The following is a 22,086-nucleotide window of genomic DNA, read 5'->3' as shown; positions in this document are numbered from 1 at the left end:
ATCGTCACTGACATGGATGTCTACCTTTGGAACGGACCCCTTTTCCACTGAGGAGGACAGATGTCATGCAGAGCAGGAATTTGTTGAAAAGTATCCAGACATCTCTCTACTTTACAATCAAGCAGTGAACAGTGAATATAGCCTTTTTCAGGATGCATTGCTTTACCTCATAAATGTAACCCAAAGATATGCATGAAAAGTGACATCAATTCTCTCTCTCTTTTTTTTTTAAGCAGTTAAGTCTTAATTTGGCAGTATTAATTAGGCATGTAGTAAGCCTACTGTGAAGTCTATAAAATCAGCCTGGGTATACAAATAATGGATTCAATTTATGTATGCATGTATTTAGCTGCCACCATGCTCAAATATCAGTTGAATAAACAGACAAGTACATTTTTTGCCAAGAACTTTGTTGTATTTAAAATTATTTGTTTAAACTCTTCAATACAAAGACATTACTATATTAAACATTTTGCTTCAGTTTGTATTTTGCAAAAAAAAAAAAAAAAAAATTGTGTAAAATTGTATTGAATGTTACAATACAATACACAGATTTGATGCAAAACAAAATTAAATAACCAAATGCAATGATGCACATCTAACTGCACTAGAACTGGATATCTTGAGATCTATATTTTTTCAATACAACGACATAACTATATTAAACATTTTGCTTCAGTTTGTATTTTGCAACAAAAAAACAGTTGTGTAAAATTGTATTGAATAATACAATACACAGATTGGATGCAAAACAAAATCAAATAACCAAATGCAGTGATGCACATCTAACTGTGCACTAGAACTGGATATCTTGAGAAGATGGACAAAAGAACAAAAACAACAGTAAAACGCAATTGTGCAATGTTTGATAATACTAGTAATATATAGTATTAATCCAAGAGTATGTTTCTGAGTGCAGCCAATGCATCAGAGAGACCCATGAGTCTTTGTATGTTGTTGGCAGAATCATCAGCACGGCATTTTGGGCAGGATGTAGAATTTGTTTGCCATTCCTCAATGCAAATCCTGCAGCCAATAAGGCTTTGGCAGCATGATGAAACCATGGGTTCATTCATTGGACCTGCAAATTTGATACAGTTACAGTATTTGAAAACTATTTGATACATTTGTGGAACACTGTTGTCTTTATGAAAAGTGGTAAATCAGTTGTATTCATCAAGTTTAGATTAGCACAAACAAATTATATATATATAGTATATACACACAAATATTGGTAGGCAGGTTTAGTCACTGCTTGATGATTTTACACAATTTAATATTTTAAAATATTATTTTGAAGAATATAAAATTAAATTATACAAACCTTTGCAGATTATACACGCAAAAGCATCTCTGACAGCTGTGGTTTCTGCATCTGTAAGGGATACTGTCGTCCTCCGATTGGAATTGGCAAATTCCACAAGCCCTTTCATCATTGTGGACACTGCTTGCAGTCCCTGGGCTGCTGCAACAACCTCTTCAACATTTTCCACAACCTCTTGGAGGCCAGTATCTTCTCGTCGACTGGAAAACATTTAAATCATACAACAATCATTTTCAACAGACAGTGAAAGTAAGCAGATACAATCATTTTAACCTATTAAAAGTCTCAAGGGCTTCATGCAGTCTAACTGTAATTCTATGTATTAACCTGTGATTTTAAATAACATGTTAAGCAAAAGTAATTTTTGTAATAAATAGAGTAATCAAGGTCCAGTCCATCAACCCATCTGAATTTAGTGGCCCCAACTGAGCCCAAGTGATGCTGTGCATCTGCACTAAGACCTGAACTCTCAAATATACTTTTAAGAAAATACTGAATATCTAGCCAATTTAGGTGAAAATCCATACAAATGTGATTGAAATTGTAATGAATTGAATTAATAATGAAATGCAGCATTTTCTGTACCTCAGTCTCCTCCTTTTACTTTCTCGAAGCTGCAGAAATTCTTCTTGATAGTCAGGTTCACTATATATTTTTGTGGGAATTTTTGGGGGATTTGCTAAACTATACATTTTTGGAAAGGTTATTGTATAAGGAGTCAGAAAATCAATGTTTGCATTTGCCCAGATGTCTATATGGCGGCCATATTGAATTTTTAAAAAATAGCCGCCGTAAAACTTTAATTTGTAATATCTCGGCTTCTGAATAAACTGGAATGTTGATTTTAACTGCTAAACCCACATTTTCAGGGTCAGGGAATCCAATGGTGCTAGTTACAAAGCTACAAGACTTTTTCACATTAACCCATAGATGCATAAGTGGGTCAGAAATGACCCGGTGTGGTTGTTTTCTTGCAATATCATTGTAATGAAAAATTGTTCGCATTTAATATTCCATGTTCCTCAAAAACCATGGTTTTTTATCATCCCATTGAAATACATCCACAATATGGGTAAAAAGACTAAACATCACAAGCAGTTGGTCAGATAACTCAGAGTTCCTTTTATTGAAGAGTTTAAAATTAGCTAATGTAAAACATGGATGTTCGGGAACTATCGACATATGATTAAGCAACCTATATAATTAGACAGTTTCTCATAATCATCATCGCTTTCATACATCACGGCTTGGGAAGTGTCATCGTTCTGGCACTGGCTGCTGCACTGACACATGTCAGTACAGGCTAAGTCCTTAGTTCTGCAGGAGCACCTCCCAGAAGAGCAGTCAGATTTACACTTGCATTGAACCAACTCAAGGATGGCCTTTGGGGCTGGGAGGACCTCTGTGGTCACTGGTTTGAGCATGCCATCCGAGTGTTTGAAGTATCCGTTTTGCAGAGGATCCAGCTGTGGATCCTGCAGAGCAATGGCTGCCTTTGCCCATACTCTTGTTTGGGCATGGACTCTCAAGATGTGTTGCTTCAGAGCTCCAAGTGTTGGAGGGAGCTAGTCACTTTCTGCCCTATGTTTGCAGAAGAGATGCCATCACTTATCCAGTGGATTTGTATGGGATCATGTGAATGGCAATGAAGAACCAGATGTTGAGGGGTCTGGCTCAGCCGTTTCTGTGCTTCTTCTTTTCTGTCCACGCTTTTTGGCAGTGTAGTGTCCTGTAGCTAAAGCATGTGCATTGTGGTCTCTTGCACGTTGTATTTCAACCTTATTAGTTGCACTGAGGGACAGGAGCGATGCCAGACTGCATTCTCTGTGCACATTGTTTCTGGTGTGCAGTTTTGCAGTCGCCTTTGTACTTGGACATAGTTCCCATCATTCAAACTGGCCCTCTCTTGAACTACCTGAAGAATGAGACCATAGGACTCTAATTTAGGGTGTTAGACCAGGACTCCTTTCTTTTTATCATCAGACTGGCAGAAAATGCACTGCTTCCAGTTAATGGACTCCTCAGCTTGACCCCTTCTTAAATATATCTTAAAAATATATCTAAATTACATCATATGCTCTCATTGACAAATGCGGAACAATTAGTTAATGCGTTCATGACATCAAGGCTAGATTATTGTAAAGCTCTATTGGGTGGTTGCCCTGCACGCTTAATAAGCAAACTATAGCTGGACCAAAATGCCGCAGTTTTGAGTTCTTACTAGAACCAGGAAGTATGACCATATTAGCCCAGTTCTGTCAACACTGCATTGGCTCCCTATTAAACATTGCATACATTTTAAAATATTGCTGATTACTTACAAAGCACTAAATGGTTTAGCTCCGCAGTGCTTGAGCGAGCTCTTAACGCATTATAGTCCTTCACGTCTATTGCGATCTCAAAATTCCGGCCAGTTGATAATACCTAGAATATCAAAATCGACTGCTGGCGGTAGATCCTTCTCCTATTTAGCACCAAAACTTTGGAACAGTCTTCCTAACATTGTCCGGGAAGCAGACACACTCTGTCAGTATAAAGCTAGACTAAAAACACATCTCTTTGACCTAGCATACACATAACACATTATAGACTTCTATAATTCAATGTTAGGCTGCATAGATTAGGTCAGCCGGAACCGGGAACACTTCCCATAAATCCTGATGTACTCGTTACATCATAAGAAGAATGGCATCTACGCTAATTTGGCTCGAAACATCACTACAAATAAAATCTTTCAACAGGAACTACTTTGTGTGTGGATCACTCTCAGCATCCTTTCTAGTAGGTTTGCAATGTGCATGTCTTTGTAATTCCCAAAATAAATATTAAATGTTTTAATGAGTGATATAAAAAATATTTTTTTGAAGAACAGCTGGAATATGAAATGATAACTTTTCATTACAAAGATATTGCAAGAAAACAACCACATATTCCTACTCATTTTTTTCCTACTCATGCATCGAAGGGTCAATATGGTAAAGTGTAACTAGCACCATTGGATTCCTTGACCCTTACAGTGTGAGTTTAGCAGTAAAAATCAACATTCCAGTTTATTCAGAAGTCGAGATATTACAATTTTACATTTTACGGCGGCCATTTTTTTAACTTCAATATGGCCGCCATATAGACATCTGAGCAAATGCAAACATTGATTTTCTGACTCCTTATACAATAACCTTTCCAAAAATGTATAGTTTAGCAAATCCCCAAAAAATTCCCACAAAGGTTAAAATCTGAATATAATGAACCTGACTATGAGGCACAGCAAATACTTTCCGTGCATTCTGCTTCCAGTATGCTGATCCTGTATAGTAAATAATTTATAAAACAAAAGATTTGGAATAATTTATAACATGATTATGAAGCATTTTAAACAAAGTATGATGTACATGTTGTGTTCTTGAGGCAGTGAAAATCCTGCTATAATAAGAAATACAAAATGTTAACTATACCTCGGGTTCCTTCAGAATCCATGATTTCCTTTCCTTGGCCATCAGTCAGGATAAGTGAGTCTTCTTGTCCAAGAGCCTCTTTAACTTTACTCACAATACCCGAAACTGAAGACTCAAACTCAGAAAAACGCACCGTTAACGTTTTGCTTGTCTCCAACTTGCCATCATGAAGTTCAGCAATGAAAATATTCCTAAATAATTATAAAAACAAATGCATTTTTTCACATTTGATATTAGAATCCTCTTCCTGTACATTATGTCCTGGTTTCACAGGCAGGGCTTATATTAAGCCAGGATTAGGCCTTAGTTCAATTAGGGCATTTAAGTAGCTTTTTTAAATGTTTTTTTAAAAAACAATACTGCTGTGCATCTTGAGACAAAACAACGGCACTGACACATTTTAAGATATCTTAGCGCAAGTTGCTTTCAGTTAAAACATCTCAAACAAACATTTTAGTCTGGTACTAGACTTAAACCTTGTCTATGAAACCAGGGGTATATATTTACATGCATTCAGCATTTTTATGTTTTTGGCAATTAACTTGTGTGACTGGATGACAAAGTAACTAATGCACTGGAAAAAAAAGCATTAATATTATGCTTAAATTATGTACTAGGTGTAACATATTCAGTTGTTTCAAGTTTTTTCAAAGAGCAATTGTTTAATTTGATTACCTTTGAAACGTTTTTGGCGTAGTTGCTCTTGGAACTGCAGAAGAACCAGTTGCAGAACCCGCTGCTGCACTGACTGGCCGGTGGAATGAAAAGCGAGTAGGGTTGGGCGTTACAGGTGTATCCACGCTGATGCTCTCACCGTGCACCTCATAATGCCCTCTTTCTGTGAGGTCAAGAACACTGAAGTGGCCATCAGGTGCAGGAAACAGAGCCACATTGTTGTCATCAGTAATGTACACACTGGGGGCATGGACCTTTAAAATATTTATTTTCAACATAAACAAGTTCAGGATATTTACCAGACCACTGGAATTTAAGGTGTAATTTAACAATGCAGCGTGAATTGGCATTGTATTTGAGTCTACAGTAACTTTACCTGAAAGATTCTGCCAATCTTGTCAGTTGTCAGGTCGTTTTCTTTCAAAGTGATTCGCTTGTTCTCTCTAAAGAACACAAAACTCTCCATTGTGATCGATTGAATATAAATTTTCTCTGTCGATTGTCACTTGTCAGACAGTGATGATCGTGCGCGCTCTCTCATTAATGTTGCCAGGTATACGGTTTTCCGCTTGAATGTTCCTCCTTCCCTCCTGGAAGTGGAACGCGCTTTACCATACAAAAACGCTAATTTTACCCTTCGGAAAGTTAGTACAATTTTTTTTATTATTATTATTTTAGAAGGGGAACACCTCTGGAATTCAGTTGGGATAATGATGGCCGTTTTGTGGCTAGTTTGATCAGCAATTGGGAGGGTTTTGTTATGCCGACTTGGCAACCCTGTTTCACAGCTAACGTTACATCCGGGTCATGCCAAGTTGGATAACTAAATATCAAAATCAGATTCGTGTTGGAGGCGTTTTTCGTATTTCCCATTTTCAATTTGAGCATGTAATCGAAAATACAAAAAACAGTCATTATTTGTTTTTTTAAATATTGTATATGAAACGAATAAGGAAAAAACAAGTCCTTTTTCGATTTTCCGATTTTGATTTCTTAATTGAATATGAAAAGAACGAATGATACACGGATTCTGACCGAGTAATCAATGCAAGCAGCAGCTCAGCTGCTCAGTCAACGACCGAGAGTAACGGACGTATTTTCAAATTTAAAATAGGTGCGCAGAGCCGCGCACATTCTCATTGGACAGTTTCCTGGAAGACAGACAGATTAACCAATCATGCTCAAAGTAAAACGGCGAAACAACCAATAACAATAGTTTGCGCGAGTTAACATATCGGTGTATTGAGTTTTATTTGCAGTCTGTATTATTATTTAATTAATTAGTCAAATGACATGACAGTGTATGAATACAAATGTAATAATGCAATGCAAACGGTTAGGCAAGCAGACAAAATTGTAAATTCACACAAAATCACATAAGGCAAAAGGTTTGAAACTAGTATTGTTAATAATGATAATTATATTTTAACACACTGAAGAGCTGTTATATCAAAAAAATTATGAAATGCTAATTATTTGTCACAATAATGTTAAAAGGCAGATATTTCTGTTGAATGTTGTTTCAACGTACAGATCTTGTAAAAAATGTCAAAGTTGATTTAGAAGTGTTTTAAGTGTTTTAAATCTTTTACTTTTTTTGTTTTGTGATACTTGTACTTGCTTAATAAAGTAACTTTAAAAGTGAACTACTGCTTTCTGTTCATTGAATACCTTTAACATTTTAGTATAGTTTAGTGGATTACATGTAATGATTGTATTTAGGGGTTTACTGTAAAATAGGGTAACCCAAACAGACAAATATGGTAGCCCATATATATACCCGTTGTGGCCCATAAGAGCCCTAGATAAGACCTATCTGGGTCCCATCATCAACCCATGTGGGCAGACTCCTGTAGGCCCTAAATGGGTGCTACCTAGGTTACCCATATGGGCCCGATATGGAGCCCATCAAGAGCCCATCATCAACCCATGTGGGCAGACTCCTGTAGGCCCTAAATGGGTGCTACCTAGGTTACCCATATGGGCCCGATATGGAGCCCATCATCAACCCATGTGGGCAGACTCCTGTAGGCCCTAAATGGGTGCTACCTAGGTTACCCATATGGGCCCGATATGGAGCCCATCAAGAGCCCATCATCAACCCATCTGGGCTAACACATGTGGGGCCACCACGGAAACCGCGGCCAAAATTAGCTGGGTTCCCAGTTGGGTAGCCCAGGTGAGCCCCTGATATCAGCCCATTTGCAGCCCGTTTGGGCCCCACATGTGTTGGCTGGGGATCTTGTAAAAATGTCAACGTTGATTTATAAGGGGTTTTGTTAATCTTTTTCAACAACAAACTGACATTATTTCAACCATATTTCAACGTTGAAAGTCGGTCATGTGCTGGCTGGGTATGTACTCATTTCCCATTAGTGAACTGACTAGGTCTCACATAGGGAGCCCATCTGGGTTTGCCCATGTTGGACCTACTTAGTTGACCCAAGTGGGCCCCAGATAAGATGCCCATTTTTAGCCCATGTCCACTCTGTACCCCTGTAGCCCATTTGTAACCCATATGGGCCCCAGATAAGAAGCCCATTTTTAGCCCATGTCCACTCTGTACCCCTGTAGACCATTTGTAACCCATATGGGCCCCAGATAAGAAGCCCATTTTGAGCCCATGCCCACTCTGTACCCCTGTCGCCCATTTGTAACCCATATGGGCCCCACATAAACGTGTTGGCTGGGTTGCTGCTCTTTGTTCCATTTGCCCGTACAGAACTGGGAAAAAGGGCTTTTGTTTACTCCGCTCCTTCTGCATGGAACTTTTTGCAAAAAGACTTGAAATTATCTGAACTTATTTCCTTAAATGCTTTTAAGTCCAGATTGAGAGAACCTGAAATGACCTGTTTAAATTGTAAATGTTTTTAATTATTTGTGTTGTATAACTTTTATAAATGTAATTGATTGTGTTTTTGCTGCCTCTTGGCCAGGACTCCCTTGAAAAAGAGGTTTTTAACCTCAATGGGACTTTCCTGGTTAAATAAAGGTTAAAAAAAAAAAAAAAAAAACTTGCCCCATTGAAGTCAACAGGGTGCAAATTTTAAAAAGAGGATAACACGGTGTAGGCAATACCGATTTCTGTCGTTGTTCTCTGTACTGACAGCACTCCAAATTTACAAAAAAATGAGCTCAATTTTATTGACCGGAGTTCTCCTTTAATACAGTGAATATCTGTAGCCTTTCCGAGATTCTTGATAAGTTACATTCGTCTAGAAATTGATTCATATTATTAGGATCACTATTACATTTTGAAGTGTACAAGTCAGAATAAAACTGTAAGAAACGCGCATTTGTCACAAGGTGACAAGTGCCAGCTTTAGTTTCCGTGCAAGGCGGAACTAATGTCCGCCGAGATTGCCTCCCGCCGGACCCAAAACAACTGAACACCTAAGTTAGCTCTAGAATTGAGGCACAACAGAGTTCACTAATACCTTTAAACAAGTAATAAAAACTCAGTGAGTGTTTTAGCGCAATTTTCTCACGTCATTGGATCACAACACTAAGAGATAGTAAATCTTTTCCTGGATTTTTTTTGTGCGTTCCCGAGATTAGACCTTCCTTAACATAATGCCGAAAACCCGAAGTCTCTAGGTGGTCTGGTTGAGGAGTAGATAGAAGTGCAAGATTGGTGCGCACAGACGCACAGAACAGAAATCATGAGTTAACAATCGCAATTTTGTCCGGTGAAAAATTGCGCTAAAAAACACGACACAGTACCTTGAAAACAAGACGATTTTTTTAACTAGCTAGTTTGTGCATTTGAATTCTGACATGACCTATAAATCATCGACAGTTTAGGAGGAGAGGAAGTGGGGCTGGCAATGGACGCGAGACTGTGAGTGTGGGAGGATGAGCACGCTGATTTAACTGGAGGAAGGAAATCGTTGTACAGCAAGATCGCTGGTGAGAGACTGTGAGTAGTCCAATCGATCTCCATCTGCTCTCTCTTGTTTATGGGACTTCTTGATGAGAATGCCAGGTCAGGAAATGGGTGACAGCCATATGTATTTCCCATGGAGTGTTGAATTGCAGTGATGAAGTATTATAATGCACTGTTTTGATGTGTGAAGTGTGAACTTAACCCCGCTGGATGTCCATCACTCGCCTGTGTGTTCTATCATGTTCTAAGATGTGAGAAGAGGCTAATACTGTTGTACTCCACAGAGACTTGAGTGTATTATCTGTCAGCCCATTGTGAAGAGACACGTAAGTGAATGCTTAACTGACTGCTTTGCAGTAAAATCCTCCAGCCGTAAGTTCTCTGTCTGTCATTACTGAAGAAGAGGATTACGTGCCTGTATATTCACCTGTTTGTTGCACTAACGTCTCTCTGTCGTAAGCTCTGTGTCTGCCAGCCCTTTGAGAGGAGTGCATACCTGAATATTCACCGACTGCTTTGCAGTGAAGTTCCTCCAGCCTAACGTCTTCCTGTCACAAGCTCTGTGTCTTTCAGCCCTTTAAGAGGAGTGCATACCTGAATATTCACCTGACTGCTTTGCAGTGAAGTTCCTCCAGCCGTAAGTTCTCTGTCTGTCATTACTGAAGTAGGGGATTACGTGCTTGTATACTCACCTGTCTGTTGCACTAACGTCTCTCTGTCGCAAGCTCCGTGTCTGCCAGCCCTTTAAGAGGAGTGCATACCCGAATGTTCATCTGACTGCTTTGCAGTGAAATTCCTCCAGCCGTAAGTTCTCTGTCTGCCACCTGCAGAAGAAGAGGATTACGTGCCTGTATACTCACCTGTCTGCTTTGCAGTGAAGCTCCCCAGCCGTAGGTTCTCTGTCAATACTGAAGAAGAGGATTACGTGCCTGTATACTCACCTGTCTGCTTTGCAGTGAAGCTCCCCAGCCGTAAGTTCTCTGTCTGCCACCTGTAGAAGAAGAGGATTACGTGCCTGTATACTCACCTGTCTGCTTCGCAGTGAAGCTCCTCAGCCGTAAGTTCTCTGTCTGCCACCTGTAGAAGAAGAGGATTACGTGCCTGTATACTCACCTGTCTGCTTTACAGTGAAGCTCCTCAGCCGTAAGTTCTCTGTCTGCCACCTGTAGAAGATTACGTGCCTGTATACTCGCCTGTCTGCTTCGCAGTGAAGCTCCTCAGCCGTAAGTTCTCTGTTTTCCACCTGTAGAAGAAGATTACGTGCCTGTATACTCACCTGTCTGCTTTGCAGTGAAGCTCCCCAGCCGTAAGTTCTCTGTCTGCTTCCCGTTGTGAAGAAGAGTACGTACCCGAAACACGCACCTGAGCCGTCCTGCAGCAGCCTCCCAGTCCTGAGCCTCGACTCGTCCCTTCCACTGGAAGACAGTGAAGCCACTCACCAGAGCACTTCCCTTTACGGAATCCTGTGAGCCTTTGGGGGATTCGTAGGACGGAAAGACCCTGCCCAGAAAACTCACCCATCTGAACTTTCTGATACACTTTTATACTTAATAAAATATTGATTCTTTGAAGTCCTGTTTGTCTGTCGTCCTGTTTGCCTGTCCTCTGTCCGACTCCCCAAGGGTGGTAACGGGTCTCGAGGGGTGGGTGCAGTCCGATTGGCCCGCCCCGACCTGTGTCACATTTATCTCCTTTGGCTTAAGTAGTATATGTCCCCTGTCATCTCCAATCTTGTGAATACTGTAGCTCGATCGGCTTCTATTTTTCTAAGTTGACGAGCTAATAATTTGTGAGGTTTCTCTCCAAATTCAAAGTGTTTTTGTCTAATGAATAAAAAAGCTGATGTAATTTTCCTAGAGAGAAGTTGATTGAGTTGATATTTCAGATTAGTTATTTCTCTATGCAAGTCGGGAGTGGGGTTTAAAGCATTCTGTCGGTCCAATTGTTGTATCTGTTCTTCAAGATGTTTACATTGAGTTACTACTTTTTTCTTTTTGGCAGCTTCATATGAGATTACACATCCTCTCAGATAGGCTTTGAAATCCTCCCATAAAGTGCATGATGTGACTTCTGGGATATCATTAGTTTCAAAATATAGTTTTATTTGAGCTTCAATGAATTCACAAAACTCCTTGTCTGTCAATAATTGAGGGTTTAATCTCCAAGATCTACTGGGTTGGTCCATCCCTTCCAAATATAAATTGAATGTTAATGGGCTGTGGTCTGAAATTGATATGGTGTGATATTAGGGAATAATCCCTAATAATAAAAAGGAATAATCCCTGCCAGATGGGTTGGTAAAACTCTATTAAATAAATCTATTAAATTCATACTTTTAAGAAATGAATTTAAAAGAACGCTTTAATTATTTTTGGGTATTTTACGAGATGATGATCGATCAAGAAATGGGTCTAAATGTGTGTTAAAATCTCCTCCTATAATTAACATAGTCTGTGATTAATTGGGGAGTAAACTGAAGACTTTCTTAAAAAATGCAGGATTATCCATATTGGGAGCATATACATTGACGAGAGTTAGAGATGTGTTGTATATCCCTATGTCTATCGGCTATAGTGGAATTATGGATAAAGGGTACCCCTTTCTTTATTATAATGGCTGCGCCTCTTGCTTTTGTGGAGAAGGACGTGTGGTATACCTCTTTTACCCATTTAGCTTTCAGTCTTTTTTGTACATTGTTTTTTTAAAATGTGTCTCTTGCAAAAAAGTTATGCCTGAGTGTAATGAATGACTTTAAGTGATTCAAAACTTTACCTCTTTTCACCGGGTTGTTTGCGCCACGTATATTCCAGCTTGTAAATGTCAGTCCCTTTTTAACATTCAGTGCGTCCGTCATATGTAATAAGAAGGAAAATTGACATATGAATGGGATGGGAAATCGAGTATCTATATGAATTATAGTGAATGAGATCTGCTTCTATGGCTGCACAAAAATTGTAATTCCGCATACTCGCGAACACAAACACAGTGAACAACAAATACATTAACAAAATTAACTTAAATACCTTCGGCTAATCTAATGTAGCCGCAGGAAAACAGTTAGCAGAAAAAGCCAAAAAACAAAAACTAAACTTCCCTGTATGAGTAACCTAACTTACGAAAACTGTTACTCCTTTTGGGGGAAGCCCATCAAGCCTAACTATAAAGTCATGGCCATTTGTAACACAGAACAAAATATTTGTAGGTTAAATTTAAAAAATAAGAAAATGAGAAAATAAATAAAACCTGTATAGTAATCATACATTGTAAAAAGTTTGTAAACTTAACAATATATTCTTATACATTAATCTTACTGGATAACTCCAGAACAGAGCTTAAGAGACTGGAGAAGCACTCCATAAAAGGAAAAAGGATATTAACTTGAATAAACATTCATAGCTTATTGACATAGTAAAAGTCTGATATAAAAGTCTCTCTCTGCTTGCATTTCTTGTCATGTTATCTTACCATAATTTGTGAGGATCCCTGTCGGAGTAGGGTACATGATGTATTATCAGTCTTTTAACTTCTCCCAGTTGGTCCCGATGGTGTTGCCGTGAGACGCTCAGCATACTCCTCGGCCTTCTGCGGGTCTGTAAAGGATGACTGGGAGCCGTTGTGGGTCACTAGGAATCTCGCTGGGTAAAGCAAGCCATATCTGACGCCGGGTTGGTTGCGCAATAGTTGCCTGGCTCTGTTGAATTGTGCCCTTCGCTTTGCCACTGATGGAGGGTAGTTGGGGAAGATGCTTATGGGTTTACCTTTGTAAGCTCCAATCACCGGCCCAAAGACGGTGTCCAGTGTCTTGGTTCGAAGGGAATTCAGCGTGTAGGACGTTTCGGGCGCTTCTGGAAAAATCACTTTAATTTATTAAACAGTTAATTTCCAATTTTAATTCTGACTCCATGAATAATTTAATCTGACTCCAAATTTTAAGTGACTCTTTGTTTATTCCAATTGTCTATCTTAACAGCTGATCCGCAGATTAGTTGTGATTTAATTTAGACCAAGAATTATTCTGGGCATCTCATACTTTCAAATATTCGCTCATTACGGACCTAGTGTCGCTTTGAGACGTCACGTCGCGACTGCGCGCTCACGATCACAAACTAGCCAGTCCTGAAATAGTCAGAGGGTGCAGTACAAATATTTTACCCTATGCGGCCGCACACTACAGACCCATAGGTGTAATTTTTATAATATTTGCAGCATACAACATGCTAAGGCAGGGAATAGTCAGAAATCAGAAGGTTTTTCTAAGATGTGCCCCATGGTCCATTCAAAGTGCCTTCAGTTTGATCTATTCTGGACAAAGATTTGCGGAAACACCAGACTACACATTAATCTACTGGAAATAATGATTTCAGAAGAATGCAGAATAAATCAAGGTTAACATTTATTTTTGCCAGGCAGAATTAAACATCCAATAAAAAGAATTAAAAAGAATACATAATACACAACTGATCAGCATATAATAGAGACAACATTCAAAATGCAATATCAAAAATAGTTTCAAAGAGTCAGCATACCTGGCAATAGAGACACACAGCAACAGTGTGGGAAGTTCTGTTTACAGATGCTTCCTTGAGTGGTTTGCCAATCCCCTTTAAATACCCAAGTGGAACAAAAGAACAATAAACATCTAGCACCCAAATATTTATTCAGCTTTTGCTGGACCCTTTCTCGTGCCCAAGTGGTCACGCCTGAGTTTGGGGGATAAACACAAATGGTTATCTATTATCTTTATTGGGGCATCTTCCCACATCAGAAGAACAGGCATTGTTTTCTTTGTTCTGACTGTTCTGCTGCTGCGGGAATGAAACTTCTTTACCATTCGCACCAGAAGTATTTATTTTGACCTCTCATAAAACAACTGGAGACAGTAGGTGTGTGTGTTTTGCATGGCTGAATGAGACCTGGGGGGAGAAGATAGTGTGAGGAGTCAGGACCCCAGCATGGGGGGAAGAGATGAGATTGGAGAAGTTGTGTTGTGCTCGCTGTCCCATAGATCTCTTCTTCAGATTAGTGAGTTTTATTGTTTTATTGCGGGTTAGGATTCTTGAATTCAGTCTTAGTAAAAGTCCATCCTTACAGTTTCCGCCCCTGGCCCCTTGGGGCAGATTTAGATCAGTCCCTGAGGGGCCAAAATTTGATGAAGTCCGCTTATGGCTGCAATTTCCGTAGGGCTGGTACCTGTAATGGACTGAGCGCAATGGCCACGTTCGTTGAAGTGCGCATTGTGCGGAGAAGACATCTGAAGTAGCAGCACTGGCAGAGTGTGAATAAGAAGATGAGCACACTGGCAAGGACACATCCACGGAACGTCCAGTCCCACCAGGTATAAGCATACCTTGCTGAGCGGGTAGAGGAGCTGGACAGGATTTCTGCAGTCTTTCTCGCCAGATTCGCTTCCACTTGAGCTTGGTTGAGATGGTACTCAGTCTGTAAGATGATTTCTTGCACCAAGTCCATTGTTTTGACCAAAGCTTGAGTGCTCTGTTCATAGAAAGTGTCCTCCCACCAGGGAGAAACGTCCACGTCCATCGGTACCCTCCCCAGGATGTTTATCTGACCCATTGAAAAGTCCTCTTTCACTTCCAAACAGAACGTGTGGTTCGCAGGGCAGGTCAGACCTCCATAGGAGAAGGAATTCATCTCGCTGACGACGCACCACTGTGTGTGAGACACTTGAACAGCATCAGAGTGACCATGCAATGACTGAACATTAATGAGTTTAGAATCATTGGAAGAAAAGGGTTGTAGAGTGTTGCAGGTACAGATAATGTAACTAGATGTTTCATGACAACAGGTGCGAGTGGTAAACAAGGTTTCAGTGCCCTTCAAAGTCATATACCCCGTCAGATGATCCCATTTTATAATTTGATCTCTCACTACCACGCCAATAGAGCGTATGGTAGTGGAATTTAGATAAATTTGATCTGGGTGAATTAGAGGGAAAGTGGCAAAGAACCCAATACAGCCAGTACATTCATTTCCAGTATACATCATTAATGTTGAAAGCAGTTCAGAATACTTAATATTTTTCATTCTCTCTGATGCAAGCCATCTATGCAGATCTAAAATTTCAATAAGATCATTTAAAACATGCCTAGGTGTTTTATGGAGACGAAGATCTAAAATCTCTTGTCTTGCTGCAGTAAACAAATCTTGTGCATACAATCTACAGGCTAAGTCATGCTCGATGGTACGGGTCTGATTGAAAATTGATTGACTGGTCGTCAGAAGCGCCTGCGCCTCAGATCTGACCGCTTTGATAATGTTTTCGTTACTATTGGTGATGTGTTGAAAACCAGTAGCTACCTGATTTGCCAACCAAGTTGAATATTGAGATTGACCTGTTATTTTGTAAGTGTTGGATATAGAATTAACTGAGCCAAAAAGGCCTGCTATATTTCCAAACAGGTCTCGTTTGGTACGAGCAGATGGAATTTGAACTGCAAGTCTGTTTTTGTAATCAGAAATTAAATCATCGATGCGTGACTGTAGCCATGTATACGTCTTATCATTAAAGTTGCAGTGTTTTACATAAGCAGATAACACATTGGAGATGTTATACGTGACATGTGTTATCACAAGATTGACATCATGTAGTAAAGTCTTATTTACATTTCCTTTGATTATGCCACCTGGAGGGGTGGTATACAATTTCGGACACTGTGTGGGTTTTTTGTAACCGCATGTGGTTAAGTTAAAGCAATGGTGTAAAGTCCATGAACAATTGTGAGGACTAGTATAATTATCCATATTTGCCTCACATTTTCCCACACAGTATGTTCCTTCTTTTCGGCCAGTCCAAACAAATGTTTTCAAATTATTGTTCGATACCTTATTTGTTAGATTGAAAAGAAGTTCAGTAAACTTTAAATGTGTATTGTTATGTGTTGTAGTGTGTGTGCACCTATATGTGGTTGGTTGGAGGTCCTTAGTGGAATAACATTTTTTTGGATCTCCTCCATGGTTGTTATTTTCATATAGTGTGTGCATGTTACCAATATTTGAATCTGGGAATTCTTCGAGTTGGTACCAGGCGGTAATGTTGTGGTGAAATTTTGGTGCGCGTGTGTAGCTTGTAAGGTTTTTGTCTGGAAGATGGGTAGAACCTGTCTTACAGCATATTTTTGTTACACAATTTGGTTCCGGTGCTAATCCGGGGGGCCATACGACTATTTCTTTGTATGTGACTGGAATGTATGATGTGGATGGCCCCTTAATATATTTCCATACCCATCTACCGCATCCTAAGGTGTGTGCAAGTGTGACTCGTTGTCCCAATTCGATGCAGGTGGGTCCGGACACCGTCCTGGCATCTGGCCTCCATGGAATTGCGATGACTGTCCTATAAAGGAAAAAGATCATAATTAATTCACTGAACCTTTAAACCGTTTACATTGGGACATGTGGTACCATCTTAATTTTCCTCTGATGGTCACGGCCACACAACTGTTGCAAACAGCTTTAATTTCATAGGGCCCGTGCCATCTAGGGGAAAATGCGTTTTGTTTTACAAAAACGCGTACCATCACAATGTCTCCTTCTGAAAATGTTGTTTCAGAGGTTGGGTTAAATTGTGCATCATTTGTCAGGTCTGACTGTTGTTGTTTCAGTCCAGCCTGGGCGTGCAGCACCTTCAGCCTTTCTTGCAATTGCACCAACACCGTCTGCTGAGTTGCGAGCATGAGGGGCCCCAGGTCTGCTGGGGAAATTTCTGGATCAATGGGTAACTTCATCACCCTTCCAGTCATAAGCTCATATGGGCTGATGCCTGTAGCTTTTGATGGGGTTGCTCGCAGCACAGTCAGAACAGTGGGTAAAGCATCACTCCACCTGTTTTGGTGTTGAGCTATTTGCTTAGCAATATTTTCTTTGATGGTGCGGTTCGCACGTTCCACCATACCAGAGCTTTGCGGCCTGTATGGGATGTGAAATTTTTGCTTGATGTTCAGCATTTTGCACATATTTTTCATGACTTGTCCAGTAAAGTGAGTCCCCTGATCTGATTCAAGTTGAATGGGTGCTCCCCAAAGAGGGATGATTTGGTTCGCCATCACACGTGCCACTGTATTTGCTGTATTATTGCGAGTGGGAATTATTTCAACCCATTTTGAGAATTTGTCAATTATCACGAGGCAATAGCGATACCCTCCCTTGGCACTGGGAAGCGGACCAATGAAATCCAAATGTAAGGACTCCCAGGGCCCTTTTGGTGGTTCTGGTCTGCGTAGGTTTGTTCGGCCTAGCTTTCCCTGGTTAATTGTCGCACACACAAGACAGGCATAGCACCATCTTTCAATGTCAGCTGCCATTCCTTGCCACCAAAACTGTTTTTGTATCAACTGTGCTGTTTTTGTTGCCGATACATGTGCATAATCATGATATAATTTGATTATTGGCTTTTGGAGGGCTTCTGGAACGACAAATTTTCCATCTCGGATTACTATGCCTTCAATTATGTTCACCATCTGATCATGTTTCAAGTGTGGCACAAGTTCTCCATCAGAGACCCACAGATCTTGTTGATACTGTTTGAGGTCGATGGGTGTGACTTGTGCAGCACTTGCTACAGAAACAGAGGTTGTCTCGTTTTGCCAACAGTCGCCTTTCACTGCTGCCAGCTTTGCTAATTGGTCAACAATGTTATTGTTTCTTTCGTGCACATCTGGATTTTTGTTAATGTGCGCGCGCACTTTTACCACGGAAATGGAGTTCTCTCGCACTTGTACAGCTTGCCATATCGCAGTTATGGTGTTGAAATGTTTTATGGCCGTTCCGGCAGAAGTGAGGAATTTTCTCAATTGCCATTGTGCCATAAAATCAGTAACGACGCCGAAAGAATAACGACTGTCCGTGTGCACGCATAGCGGTTCAGGGTGTGCCTTGATCGCTTCTAGCAGTGCAATGAGTTCAGCTTCTTGTGCGGATATGTTAGCTGGTAGTTTAAACAACAATTGCCGTTTAGCATCTGTCTCGGGAAGATGAGGGGTCCACACTGCACAGCCAGTATAGAAATGACCATTTTGACAGAATCGAGAACCATCAATGTACACATGCACTTGGCCTGGCAGTGGCTGGTCATGGACAAGGCTTTGTGCCTCTTGTTTGGGCTGGCATGTGTGCGGGTGTCCCTCAACATCCCCAAGCAGATGTGGCAAAATTCGTGTGTTTTTTGTTGTGATTTCGCGCGCCTGAATGTCTGCTAGCCATCTTGCTAATCTTTGGGAGGAAACTCCCTTTATTCGGCCCTGTAACAGCATTCGTACAGGCGTGTGCATTGTGTGTATAACTACAGATTGGAAACCTACAATGGGTTCTGTTGTTTTTAACATCCAGTGCACCGCAAGCACATGCTGTGTACATGGGTCGAACCCTTGTTCGACCAGAGATTTTTTCCGGCTGTAGTAAGCGATTGGACGCAGTTTTCCTCCATATTCCTGAGCTAAGACTCCGCTTAGTGTAATTTCATGCGCGTCTACTTGAATGTGGAAATTTTTTGATGGGTTGGGCAAACCCAGGGCGGGCGCGGCGCACAAACGCTGTTTCAAATCTGTAAAAGCCTGTTCGTGTTCGTCAGTCCATTCAAGGACATCATTTGGTTTCGTTTTCCCTTTTAAAAGCGAATACAACGGTGCGGCGGTATTTGCAAAATCAGGGATGAAATCTCGTAAATAGTTTGCTGTTCCTAATACTTTTTGCAACGAGTTTAAAGTATAAGGTCGAGGCAGTTCGGCAATGCATTTTTTTCTGTCGTCTGTTAAAGCTCTGTGGCTTTGAGTCAGAGTGTATCCTAAATAGTGTACCTCCCTCTGCGCAATTTGGGCTTTTTCTTTGTTCATTTTAAAGCCTGCGTTTCCTAGCATCTGTAACACTTCGTCAACCAGCTGCAAGTGGTTCTCAAGTGGTTCTTCTGTGGCTATCAGTATGTCGTCTACATAATGAACTACTTTGCCAGTTCCTAGTAAGGGACTGAGCACATCTGCCACAGCTCGATGAAAAATCGAGGGGCTGTTGTGAAGGCCTTGCGGCATTCTTTCCCAGGTATACTGCATTTGATTTACAGTAAAGGCCAGCTTCCACTGGTCTTCTCGTTTGACTTTAATAGACCAAAAACCATTTTTGATGTCAAGCACTGTGAACCACGAAGCATTGGTTGAAACTTGTGATAAGATTGTAGCTGGATTTGCCACTATAGCTGTTGCTTTAGGCAGAACTTTATTGAGACGCTGATAATCAATACAAAGACGCCATTTACCGTTAGGTTTTGGAACTGGTAAACACGGAGAATTTGTAGTTGAACAGCATCGCCGAACTATGCCTCTAATCTCAAGTTGTTTCACTATCTCATGAACAGCGACCTCTGCCTCTGGTTTAATGCGGTATTGTTTTTGTGGGGGAGGGGGCTCTCCCTCAATGCATACTTCAAAATCAACGAGGCCGCAGTCGTGTTCATGATTAGCCCAAACGTCGCTGTGTTTGTTGATGAGAAGTTGAATTGGATCTGTACTGGATATGGACATAATGTTGGCCCTGCCTTGAGGCAGGCATTTCTTTGCCGTTTTGTTTGTTTGTACTTCAATTTGTTTTTCAAAGCAATGAATTACAAATCCATGTTTTCTCATAATGTCCATACCCAATACAGTTCCTTCGCTGTTATCTGGTAAATACCAGAATTGTTCGTTTAGCACTACCATGCCTAAATCGAGTTGGACTGATTTTGTTTGAGTTGCTGTCATTAAAGTATCGCCTATACCTTTAATTTGAATTGTTTGCGTGCTTAATGGTAACGGAATGTTTGTACAAGAGCAAGCGGCTCCGCTATCAATAAGAATGTTAACTAACCGGCCTCCAAGGTTAGCTCTTATTTTGATTCGGTTTCCGCTTGTGATAATGCTTCCTATAGCAACCCCTATTGGGGATTGTTATATTTCGCCAGTAGGATAGCGAGATCTGCCTGCAAGTTTTTGTAAGGACCGTCCCGGTTTGTTGATTGTTCTTCAATTTGTTTTGAGCTATTCTCTGAAGGATTATTTTCTGCAATCAAATTCCCTAAGCGCCTGAGAATTTCGTCGTCATTTTTAGAATGCGTTTTTTGATTGACCTGCTCTCTTTTTAGCTTGAAGCAGCTCTGAATAGTATGGCCAGTTTTCTTGCAATAGAAGCATTGTAGTGGCTTAGTCCTAAAACCAGGATTTTTAGCACCTTTTCCTTCAGCTAACCATTGCGTTGTTGAAACAGAACGAGCTTTGCTTTGCTTGAGCCTAGTTTCTATTTTGGAAGCCCAATCCACCAGTGACCGGTAGGTATTTTCAGATGGATCGGCTCCATGAACGAGCGCCTGCTGTATATGAGGGCCTGCATTATTTTTCAGGAGTTGCAGTAAAACTTCCTGATCACGCTGTGCATCTTCTAACCCTGAGTGCTCTTTGTAAGTCACCCATAACCGTTCAGCATAAATTTCAAATGGCTCTTTGGTGGCCTGTTTGATGTCCAAAATTCTGTTCCACTCCGCGTGTGTTGGTCCCCTTAACTCTAATAAAGTCTCCCTCAATCTTTCATAAACCTCATTTTCATCTTCATCTTCCTGTTTGATTATAATTTCTCCAGATCTCAATTCGCGTGACATTTTTGGTTTTAGCTCGTCTGGAATAGTGAGGAGGGCTACTTGCCAAATGTCTCTAGGCTCTAACTTGTACACTGAGGCCTGTAACATTAAGTTGTCCCAGTAGGGTTGAAAAGGGCCTTTTCTTGGCATTGTGCCCACAACTTCTTTGTGTTTTGTGCATTCTTCGCAAGTTAAAGGTCGGCTAATGGTAGTGACTTCATCATCTGCGTTAGTCATTGTTTTAAGAACAGCAATTTTTACGGGTTTTCGGAGAACAGTGCCAGATTTACTTCGAGTTCGTATGGGACTGCGGGGTTTCGGTTCTTCGGGTCTATTTGGATAATACATTTCAGTCGCGGGTTCTGGAGAAAGATCGCGCACTCCCAGAATAGAGCGTCCCTTTGGAGTTTGTCTACGAGTTTCTCCCAGTGACAACTGATCTTGGATGCCGCTCGGTAGAGCTGCTACCATATCATCTTCGTCGCTATCACTGTATACATCGCCTTCGATTTTAGAATTTATAGCCGCTAGCTTAACTGCAGCTATAGGAAAGCCTGCAGAACCGCAGCACTCCTCGAGCGCGGACGTGTATTGTTTATCTACTTGAAGTTTCTTCTCAAGTTTTTTAATTTGTGTTCCCATCGCGTTGCCCTGTCTTGCCCAAGTTTGTTTATCATACACAGATGCTTCGACCTGTGCTCTGAGTTTTTTCAACTCATCTGATCGCGCTGTTTCTAGTTCTTTGATGTTTGAAATCACGCGTTCGTTTTCAACAATAGTCTCTAAATCATTTCGACGTAGCAAATAGACGATCGCGACCGGGATTTTCCGAAAATGAGATTTAGTCTCTAGTTTTCGCCCCTCAGTAGCGTACCAGGCTAAAATTTGCTCATTATTCCAATCAAAATCTACCCCATTGTTACGCAAACGAAAAAGAAGATCTTTGATTTGCAAAGCAAGAGATTCCATTACATCCTTGTCTACACTCGAACTACCATTTCCCTGATAAGCCATGTTTTTCTTGTAATCTTAGATTTATACCGGTTTTCTGCGGTTCCGGTCTATCCTGGGTATTCCGACCCGTTCTACCAATGTGTCTATATGAGGTGCGTCTAAGTTTTCCCTCAACACTTTT

The 22,086-nt window shown here is 40.7% G+C and overlaps 2 protein-coding genes across 2 annotated transcripts; both read right to left on the bottom strand.

Annotated features, from left to right (window-relative positions):
* Positions 1-1,072: 1,072 nt before the first annotated feature.
* LOC307156275 (uncharacterized protein) lies at positions 1,073-5,917 on the bottom strand (the record flags this gene model as incomplete). The annotated part of the gene is made up of 7 exons (XM_079867569.1): positions 1,073-1,081; positions 1,359-1,524; positions 1,910-1,952; positions 4,578-4,628; positions 4,777-4,967; positions 5,452-5,705; positions 5,828-5,917. 7 exons carry the CDS (start codon positions 5,915-5,917, stop codon positions 1,073-1,075), a joined length of 804 nt encoding a protein of 267 aa, XP_079723695.1.
* An 8,580-nt stretch (positions 5,918-14,497) lies between these two features.
* Positions 14,498-17,301, bottom strand: LOC307156274 (uncharacterized protein; the record flags this gene model as incomplete). Its single annotated transcript, XM_079867568.1, has 3 exons — positions 14,498-15,981; positions 16,616-16,691; positions 16,873-17,301. The coding sequence occupies 3 exons, from the start codon at positions 17,299-17,301 to the stop codon at positions 14,498-14,500; spliced, it is 1,989 nt and encodes a 662-aa protein (XP_079723694.1).
* Between the last annotated feature and the right edge of the window lie 4,785 nt (positions 17,302-22,086).

The sequence above is a fragment of the Squalius cephalus genome (genome assembly GCF_949319135.1).
Source record: "Squalius cephalus genome assembly, chromosome: 3".
NCBI classification, from domain to species: Eukaryota; Metazoa; Chordata; class Actinopteri; order Cypriniformes; family Leuciscidae; genus Squalius; species Squalius cephalus.
Note: the sequence above shows the minus strand (reverse complement) of the source record. Positions and strands in the feature narration are given on the sequence as shown.